At 39.0% G+C, this 10,921-nt stretch overlaps 1 protein-coding gene across 4 annotated transcripts in view; it reads right to left on the reverse strand.

Annotated features, from left to right (window-relative positions):
• Positions 1 to 3,015: 3,015 nt before the first annotated feature.
• Positions 3,016 to 10,921, reverse strand: part of LOC307133933 (uncharacterized protein) — a 36,209-nt gene continuing 28,303 nt past the window's right edge. For 3 of the 4 annotated variants that reach the window (XM_079829320.1, XM_079829323.1, XM_079829322.1), the window contains exons 4-10: position 10,921; positions 10,551 to 10,625; positions 8,130 to 8,210; positions 6,101 to 6,202; positions 5,865 to 5,893; positions 4,432 to 4,485; positions 3,016 to 4,287 (exon numbers count right to left, since the gene is read on the reverse strand). The exon at position 10,921 is cut by the window's right edge and continues 353 nt beyond it. In XM_079829320.1, the coding sequence (XP_079685446.1) occupies positions 4,201 to 4,287; positions 4,432 to 4,485; positions 5,865 to 5,893; positions 6,101 to 6,202; positions 8,130 to 8,210; positions 10,551 to 10,625; position 10,921 (429 nt within the window). In that variant the 3' untranslated portion in view covers positions 3,016 to 4,200. The remainder of the gene's footprint in view (positions 4,288 to 4,431; positions 4,486 to 5,864; positions 5,894 to 6,100; positions 6,203 to 8,129; positions 8,211 to 10,550; positions 10,626 to 10,920) is intronic. The other variant, XM_079829321.1, reaches the window with a different exon arrangement.

A 10,921-nucleotide genomic window follows, 5' to 3' on the forward strand; every position in this document is an offset into this window, starting at 1 on the left:
TGGTGCGATCCTAGGAACATCTCCATTCTTTCGCGATCCTGCTCGCCTCACTTGGAACATTTAACTTTCATTTGCCGGCCTTTCTACCTACCGAGGGAGTTTTCCTCGGTCATCGCCACTGCCGTTTATATTCCACCACAGGCAGACACGGGGCTGGCTTTATCTGCCCTCCATGATGTGACCAGCGGCTTCATAAACAAACACCCCGACGCTGCTTTCATCGTCGCGGGTGATTTTAACAAAGCAAACCTAAAGAAAGTATTGCCAAACTTTCACCAGCATGTCTCCTGTCCCACACGAGGAGCAAACACACTGGATCATTGCTACTCTCCGTTTAAGAACGCCTACAAAGCTCGTTCACAGCCAGCTTTTGGCAAATCGGACCATGCCGCCATTTTTCTCACACCGGAATATAAACAAAGGCTCGTTCAAGAGCCCCCGGTGAGGAGGGAAGTCAAACGCTGGTCATCCCATTCAGAGATCACGCTACAGGCAGCTCTTGATGACGTCGACTAGGACATGTTCCGCACGAGTTCTGAAGACGTCAGCGAGTTCACAGAAGTGGCGCTCTGCTTTATCAACACATTGACAGAGCAAGCCACACAAACAATAACTATAACGTCCTTCCCTAATCAGAAACCGTGGGTGGACAGTTCAATCCGCACTGCAGTAAACACGCGCACTATCACTTACAATGCCGGTCTCCTAACGGGGGATATGAGGGAGTACAAAGCTTCATGTTACGCCCTCCGGCGCGCCGTTAAAGCCGCAAAACTCCGCTATAAAGACCGAGTGGAATCTCATTTCCAACTCAACGACTCCCGGCGGATGTGGCAGGGACTGAGGACCATCTGTGCTTTTGGAACTAAATCCTCTGCAGAGGTGAGAGCTGATCCGTTGCTGGTGAACGAGTTAAACTCTTTCTACGTTCGCTTTGATGGTAATCGCGGCAGCGCGACTCCGGCGAGTGACGCGTCAGAGAGAGTCCCTCAGAGCAGCAACAGTCACGTGATCTCTGTCTCGGAGGACGAGGTTCGGAGGGCTCTCAAACGTGTGGATGTCAGGAAAGCTGCTGGGCCGGATGGTATTTCAGGTCGTGTTCTGCGGTCCTGTGCTGATCAGCTCGCAGGGCTCTTTACATCCATATTTAACGAGTCCCTTGCTACATCTGTTGTCCCCACCTCCTTCAAACGATCCTCCATCATCCCTGTACCTAAGATCAGTAAACCCTCTTGCCTAAATGACTATCGTCCAGTGGCTCTCACATCTTTAGTCATGAAGGTCTTTGAGAGACTCATTAAAAACAACATTTGCTCCTCCATTCCTGACACTTTGGACCCTCTTCAGTTTGCCTATCGTCCCAATAGATCAACTGAAGATGCCATCTCTCACGTCCTTCACTCCTGCCTCACTCACATCGACAGCAAAAGTGGGAACTATGTCAGGCTGCTATTTATTGACAATAGCTCAGCCTTTAACACCATAGTTCCCATTAAGCTAACACACAAACTCCTGGATCTAGGCCTGAATTCTTCTCTCTGCCTCTGGATTGAAGATTTCCTCACTGGCAGACCCCAGGCGGTGAGAGTAGGCCAGTTCACCTCCACCTCCATCACCCTGAGTGTTGGAGCTCCACAGGGCTGTGTGCTGAGTCCCCTGCTCTACTCTCTCTACACCCATGACTGTTTGTCCACACACAGCTCCACCTCTATCATCAAGTTTGCTGATGATACTGTTGTCCTGGGTCTCATCTCCAACAACAATGAGACGGCATACTTGGACGAAGTGGAGCAACTGACATCATGGTGCCAGGACAACTGTCTCTCTCTGAATGTTAACAAGACCAAAGAACTGATTGTGGACTTCAGGAAGAGACAGCATCGGTCATACTCCCCTCTCATGATCAGCGGGACACCGGTAGAGAGAGTGAGCAGCTTCAAATACCTGGGTGTGAACATCTCCGAGGATCTGACCTGGACTACACACATCCAGACACAGGTGAAAAAAGCCAGGCAAAGACTGTACCACCTGCGCCAGCTGAGGAAATTCAGGGTTTCACCAGCCATCCTGAAAACTTTCTATCGAGGGGCGATAGAAAGTGTCCTGACTCAGTGCTTCACCGCGTGGTACGGGAACAGCACCAGTCACGATTGCAAAGCCCTGCAAAGAGTGGTGCGCTTATCCGAGCGCATCTCAGGCTCAGCTCTCCCGTCTCTGCAGGACATCTACACCAAACGCTGCAGAGGTAGAGCTACTAAAATCATCAGAGACATTAATCACCCTGCAAACTCTCACTTCACCCTGCTGCCATCTGGTAAGCGCTTCCGTAGCCTGATGGCAAAGACTGAAAGACTCAGGAGGAGTTTCTTCCCCCAGGCCATCAGACTCCTGAACTCAGTCACGTGACTTCACTTCACCACGCACACACATAAACATCCAGTTTAAACATTAACATCCACATACTGCCATTGCACTGCACTTTACGTTCCTATTGTTACTGTGTAACAACCTGTAATAAACCTGTTTGCACATCATACTCCTGTTTACACATTATACTTCTTATGTATATGTATATGTATATGTATATGTATGTGTATGTGTATGTATATATATATGTATATGTATGTATATGTATATATATGTGTATATATGTATATGTATATATATATATATATATGTATATATATATATATGTATATGTGTATATATATATATATATATATATATATATATATATATATATATATATATATATATATATATATATATATGTGTATGTATATATGTATGTATGTATGTATGTATGTATATATATATATATATATATATATATATATATATATATGTTAACCACTTATTTTTAAGTCTACAGTTTATCTCACTTATCATATCCACTTTTTTATATTTTTATATTTTTATTTTTATCTTATTTCCTATTTTTATCTTTTACTTGATTTATTTATAATTCTACTTATGTTAATACTTTTTATTCTAATTTTATTCTATTTCTATTTTAATTTCCCCTTGTGTTTCTTGTAACTGTTATTTGCACTGTCCATGGAGCGGACCTGTTTACATTTCACTGCCAGTTGTATATTGTGTATATAACTGTGTATGTGACAAATAAAACTCTTGAATCTTGAATCTTGAATCTTGAATCTTGACTTCCACATGCTTTGTAAGTGCAAAACCTGCAAAATCGGCAGTGTATCAAGTACTTGTTCTCCCCACTGTATCCGGGTTTTCTAAGACCGTGGGCTGAATTAAAAAAAAGAAATATCTTTACTTTTTTGTTGATTTTGGATTATTTTAAAGGCAGTTTTGGCTCCATAAGTAACATTTTTTGTTGTCAGTCAATGTTTTATGTGTCAACGTCTGTGCCTTTGCAATTTGGAAGCCCAAAGAACCACTGACAGACATTGAAACGTAACATATCTATTGATCAGAGTCTCATCTTCCATTCCCTTTAAAAGCCAGTTGCGCTCGCACCATGGCGGATTCACTATTTACATGAGGACTGTGTGTGTAATAATCAGAGTGTACTTGTGTTATGAACATAGGTGAACAGACGCACCAGTGCATTTGATATTTAAACAACGTGGAGCTGGACATGAACATGAGAACTGCATCAGGATGAAACTAGCAGTGCCGGGTGTGTGGTAGGACCAGAGGTTTTTGTGTCACATCTACAGAGTCTGCACGAAAATATTCATAATGATGGAAAATACACCATACACATGTTTGACATATAGGCTATTTTATTACTGACAAATAAAATATAATATCACAACCATTGCTGAAACCAGCTGCTCAAATGGCTCAAACACCAAATTATCATTCATGTTATACTGTGATAAACACATCATCGGTAGCTTTGGCTGTTCTCTTAACTAGTGCAAGCTGACAGGAATAGATGATTTAATGAGAACTGTCCTCCATTCTCTAGACTTAAAACCTGCAGACCCTGAATTCATAATAAACACTAGCATTAACTGATCAACAAGCAGACAGAAACTATAAAAACCTGTCAAACTTAAACTACAAAAACATGTAAAACTGACTAAAATAACCAATAACTACAAATCATTCAGAGCATCACTTGGGTTTGTTAACATGTAAAAGAATGAAACTCATAAGAATCATATTCCTGTGCTCATGTGTTTTTGTATAATTATTTGGCTGATTTGTGACAGTTCTTGTTCACAGAGGCATAAAGTTGCAGTTCTCCTGAGCTCCAGCACTCGCTCCTCTGATGGAAGCATACGTCACTTTATCATCACAGCGAACCTGAATCAACATCACAGATATTGTCAAATAAGTTAAATAAAGTTTCGAGCCACAATTATTACAGCATGTGGTTTAAGCTCAAATTAAGACTTTTGAAGAAGTGCACACAAGATTAAAACCGTTATAGGCCATGTACATGCTCACCTTGTTTTTACTGTACGCAGTGACCTCAGTATACGTCACATCATCTGTCTGCCCCTAAACATCAATGAAAATATGTCATATCAAGCTATTAAAGACCGTACTATCAGTACTGTTTTACACAGGTGCTGCAAATGTTTCAGGGAAAATATGTGTAAAACTAGTGTCGCGGCAATTTCATCAAGTTTTGGGAAAATCTATTATACAGACATGACGTTAGGATGACAGATACCACAAAAATACCACACACAGCAAAAACTCCAGTGTTAAATTAACTCTTCTGGGAGTATATGTGACTACACACTCAAGAGTGTTAGACCTAGCCCACACAAGTTTTTCCTCCGTTTAAAAAAAAAATTGCATCTTGGCCTACATGAAAACGCAAAAACATGCTATGAAGTGCTGATCCTAACCGTAAAGCCATGTTGGCCAATCAGAAGCCTGGAAAAAAGATTATTGCTGGTTCCGGTTATAAATTAGCTCAGTGATTCAGGACAAATGTTGATTATGTCAAAAAATAACCAACACAACCTGATCATTTTTTCTCTTTTCTTGTCCGGCTGTTACAACAGCCCAAGTGAAGTCTAATGAAGTCAAGGGTCAAGAGCCCAACTAAAACAGAACACTGATCATCATAATGGTGACATAATTGAGATTTTTCTCCTTTGGCACTTCTGCTTGTTAACATCAGATATTGTAAAAATAATGGTCAATCATCACTTTATGAATCACTTAATTATCTCATTAACTTTCACACTTTTCATTTTAACATGTTAACACTCTTGAGTGCGGTCTCAAATAAACTCCCAGCAGAGTTAATTGGTAACACTTTACAATAAGGTTGTGTTAGTTAACATTAGTTAATGCATTAGTTAACATGAACTAACCATGGACAGCTCCTCAGTTCAGCATTAATTCATCTTTGTTAGCGTTAGTTAATATACATCCAGCTGTTCATGGTTTGTTCATGTTAGTTCACAGTGCATTAACTAATGTTAACAAGATTTGAATAATGCATTAGTAAATGTTGAAATTAACATTAACAAAGATAAATAAATGCTTTATACGTGCAGTTCATTATTAGTTCATGTTATCTAATGTAGTTAACAATTGAACCTTATTGTAAATTGTTACCAGTTAATTTAAGTGAATTTAGTTTTTGATGTGCAATAACTTTCAAATATATACAAATATCAAAATATACACAAATTACTTGAGATGATCTTATTGTTCACTAGGAGTATGAAAGGAAATGTTGATTGTGTCATTGTTTCCGCCATATTTATTCTATTTTATCTGTGACTTTAGACCAGAAAGATTACGCATTAACAAATGTATCATTATCTGATCTGAATAATAAGAGCGTCATATTTCAGTCCTCTGTGTAGCAGAGCTTATGAATATTAATAACTCACGGATCGACCTGCAATACTCACCACAGAGTCATCAGTGCCGCTTCTGTTCCCTGAAAAATAATGTCATGGGAATATTTATCAGACACACAGTCTCTAATGCAGATGACTGCCCGTTTTTAAAAGAGTCTAGAAGAATTGATTTCTCTTCACTCAGAGGAATTCTGTCTAAATTACACATTTATTTTAGCTGTAAATACTTCAGATGTTTTTGACTTGTTGGCTGTTGTTACCAAATATAAGGAACTCTAAAAACTCACCGGCTCTTTTTTTCCGAATCAGCCAGAGAATAAGAGCAGGAAGGAGAACGGCGAATGAAGCGGCAACAATCACAATCACAATCACAATCACTGAGCGAGAGCCTAAATAGAGAGACACGTTCAGCATTAAGGCCCATTTATACTTCTGCGTCGAGAGTACGCCGTAGGCTACGCGCGTAGCCGACGCCGTCGTGAGCATTTATACTTCTGCGCTGTTGTCTGCGTCAATGTGCAATTACACATGCAGACGCTAGTAGGCAGTGTCCTCGGGCATGTTGGTGTAATCAAGAGAACAGCCGAAGAAGAAGCAGCTTGTTGTGTAGAATCTGTACATTCATGTCGGAATATCAGCAGCAGTGAGAGAGCGGCTTTTCTTGCAGCTTGAGTTGTTGTATCTAATATAAATTAAGCATCTCTAGTTGATTAGTAAAGTTAAATAAGGCGATCTGGCGCTGGAATGTGTTTGTGAAATCATGCGGAGCTCGTGGCCACTGTTTTCAGCAGCGGTGGCTCGAGCAATCGATTGCTGTTGCGGAGACTTCATTCACGAAATAAACCCTAATGTGTCCCTGTTCTTGATATACAATTACTGATTAACATCTTTGGTTTTAATGAGAAAATAAATAAACTATACTCAGCGGATCTATGTATTTATTTATTACCATAAAGAATCGCTGGACTGCAAAATATTGTGTTATAGCAGACGTAAGGAACTATCATCCAATTTCTGGACACACACACACACACACACTCCTATCGCAGATTTTTTATTTATTTATTGACCTGAGAGAAGGGTTCTGGCAGACCAATCACAGCGCTTGCGGTCCGCGTAGAATTGACGCGTTGTTACATTTTTGGAGAGGTGCGCGTCAGGCTACGGCGTAGGGTACGTAGGGTACCCTCTGCGTGCACTCGACGCAGAAGTATAAATTGGCCTTTACTGTTTAACCAAATACATTAAACAAGTGATAAATGTCATATTAAACAGCATAATTATCCATGTTCATCATGAAGTAAATTGATACTTGTGAGGTACTTGTTTCTCACAAAAAATACACAAATTATATTTTAATCCATGAACACAACATCAAGGCATTTCTTTTACAAACTGATTTATTTCAAAATAAATTTAGAAAAAAAGTGAAATTTATCACATTTTTAAATATAACTCTGTGTTCATCAGAAATAAGAAAGTCATACACAACTAGGATGGCTTGCGGGTGAGTAAATCATGGGCTAATTTTCATTTTTGGGTGAACTATCCCTTTAGGCCCAGGTAAACCCGTGCATTAATCCGCCGCTGTCTACATTGCATTGAGCAACAAACGGTGCGGTTCCTAACATAAAATTGGTTCCCAGAGATAACGGGAACGAGCAGTTTCGGTTTCTGACAGCTGTGGAAGAAAACTACATTTTTCTTTGAATACTGAAGCCTGATTGGTTCATGACAAATGGCTTTTTGTTTAGGTTGCGTTGAAAGCCATTTTTGTCAGACTTTTTTGACTGAGGAATGGCAGTGTTGACTTGCACAAAGGCGCAGTAGCATGGCACGCTATCTCAGGCAATGTTTCACAGGCATTGCGTCAGTTTCTGACACTTTTGGGGAATGCAATTCAATGGCACCGTGCCACTAAGGAATTTTCCATAAATATGAAAAATAAGAATCAATATAGACTGTGGAAAAAGCTACACGTTCCATGCGGGCTCATTATCATCAGCATTTCTGTAAAAGTTGTTCCTGGCCTTCAGTTGTCCAATCCTGTTCCTGGAGATCTTCCTTCTGGATCAGGGTTCAGACTTAACTCTACAGGATGGTAGATCTCCAGGAACAGGATTGGGCAGCCCTGAGATATGGTGTGAATCCTCATTATCAATCCATTTTACTCACCATTGTTACTTTGACAGAACAACACTTGTCAAGTAAGGCTGACAAGACACTTTATTTAAACAACTCTTTCCAATAAAGTTCAATTCAAGGGAAGAGAGGATTCAGTGAAACTCATGACAGTGAAAGTTCTTTAAACGGTACCTTCTGTAGAAGTTTCTGGAGTCTTTATGGTGGGGTTTGTGATGTGGACTGGAATCACTGGTGTTGTTGGATCAGCTTGAGCTGTAAAGGATGAAAGTTAGTTCAGATGATTCATACTGTATACTGTGTTCTCTACTAAGACTGAGGATTGAGAAGAAAACAGTTTCTGAGAGCCACTGCAGAGCACTGATGTGAGGAAGACTGTGATGATGTAGGGGAGAGCGAGGCACAACCTAACGCTTTTTGACTGTCTCAGTTTGTGTAAATCACTTGGGGTTCAGAGTCTTTATTTTTTCCCACAATAATTTCCCACATGTCTAGTACAATTATGTGGTTTTGTTTCATTAATACAGTGTATGCTTTTTTCTTGATTTCCCCCGAAAGAATGGAGGTGAAATGTGTCAACATGCCCCATAGGTGGGGTACATTGTAACATGTGAGGGGCACAATGTAACATGACCAGATGACAGCTTAAAATGTTATCTGATATAATAAAAAAAAATATCCAAGACAAACTAAAATATTTGTCAGTAAAATACAATGATTAACTTTTTAAAATAAAGGCATTTTTTAATCATTAAAAATATACAGATTTTTGAGTTTGACAACAAACGCATTGCTAAATACAGCTATACAGCAGAGCTCAAAACATAATAATGATGAATAATTTCTGAACATTGACTCTCAGTCATTATTCACCCTTTTCTCATGGTTTATCAAAATAATAAAATTTGGAAAACAATATCATATTTCTAATAGGGGCTCATTTTAACACAGTGTTACCTCAACGCACCTCATCTGCGCAACTGGGATTTAAACCCGACTCGTGTCTTCTGCTGTTAGATCAGCATTAAAGAACATCTCAACTGTTAAATAACAGATACAAGATTAATATAATATCAGATTTGTCTTATTTTAAATAAACACAAAAAACAGAGATGAAAAATAAACTTAAGAAATTTACTTTTGCTATGGTTAAATAAATGTTCAGTAATATCTTCCAAAGATTTTTTTATTTTGGCGCAATGTTTTATCTAAATAATGTTGAAATGGCAACTAGTAAATACATTAAGTTTTGTCTATTTTGTATTTTAAAGCCTTTGGAAAAAATCTAATGTAATTTGTATTTAAATACATTTAAGATGAGTATTTTTGTATTTTCAAAATACTCAAAATACTTTGAGCCAGTCAACCTCTTTATCAGGAGCTGTTCTCATGCATCAACTAGTTCAGACCAGACTCGCCCCTCCCCCCAACACCAACATTCATGCACAACTTTTCTGGAATAAGGATGTCATGGGCAATTCTACTTGTTGATTAAAGTAGTTTATCAAATGTGTTTGAAGCATTAACTTTACTTCATGTTCGGGATGGGTGATATCATATGACAATACATATCGTAGATTCATAGCAATTAAATAAATTGTGAATCGATGGAACTTTTTATAAATCGTTTACATAGGCCTATCGGGGTAAGCAAATATATCTGTGCAGCTTTTAGTGGGCAGGAATAATTAGAGTGTTGAAGTGGAAAAAGAAACAAGGGCGAACGAGTGATTGGGTGTGACTTACACGTTGGCAGGCAGTTTTTTTGCGCGCGCATTCCGAGATGGAGTGGAACGCTGACAAATAGGCCTACACTTTTGACTTAAAGGCCTTTTTAATGTGGCAAGCGGTCCAATCAGCACACAGTTGCCACTTTCTCTTTAGTTTTGTGCAGTTGAAGCCACTGTTGCCAACAACAAGTTGAGTTGTTGCTAAAAGTTGCTAAATGACGTTGTGATGTCATTGCGCTATGACGTCATTACGTAATTGCAAGGCAAAACTACTCCATTATGTAATGCGTAGATATTATTTGAAATGCTAATTTAGATTTTTTTTTTTTTAAATAAATTAAAGTTAGTTAATATGTACGGAGCCCCACACATGAGTTACACACACGTGTAAGAAGAAAGAAAAAAAAAGTAAATTGTGCGCAAAATTTACTAATTTGTTCCCTCGATTTATAAATCGTGCGCATGATTTAGCCAACAAGTTTTTTCCTGCCTGTCATATGCAGGGCTCCGTAAATATGCTACCCTAAATTATCTTCCGGTTTTTACAGCGATTTCCACATTTCCACAGTGATCTTAAGGAATTATGAATGAACCGCTCTGCCTGTTGAGCTAGCTGTCTGTGTGTTGTTTGGATTAGAGTCACTTTCCAGAAGTTGCTAAAAGTTGCCACATAAATAAAAAAAATGCTAAATTTGTTGCTAGGTGCTTTTACAAAAAAAAAATTGGCTAAGGTAGTGTGAAAAGTTAGTTCAGATGATTCATACTGTATACTGGTACTGACTCTACTAAAACTGATGATTGAGAAGAAAACAGTATCTGAGAGCCACTGCAGAGCACGGATGTGAGGAAGACTGTGATGATGCACCTGGAGTTTCTGGAGTGTTTATGGTGGGGTTTGTGATCTGGACTGGAATCACTGGTGTTGTTGGATCATCTTGAGCTGTAAAGGATGAATGTTAGTTCAGATGCATCATAATTATTTTTTTACTTTGATCATCACATTACATAAAACGTTTTTTTTTTTAATTCCTTGATTATTTCCAGAAGCACTTTCTGAACTGTTACAACTTCACTGCAGTTCATTAGTTTGAAGCGATGCTTTGAGTTAGTCTTCTGTCAGAGTCAAAGAAGCTTTTGTGCCCTCAGTTTGTTCTGGTTCAGTGACACTAATAGTCCTTAGTGTTACTGACATGATGAGGGTCTTCTGAAACTGATTCATGAGAGTGTTTTCTCACC

Source organism: Gobio gobio, assembly GCF_949357685.1.
Source record: "Gobio gobio genome assembly, chromosome: 1".
Lineage (NCBI taxonomy): Eukaryota > Metazoa > Chordata > Actinopteri > Cypriniformes > Gobionidae > Gobio > Gobio gobio.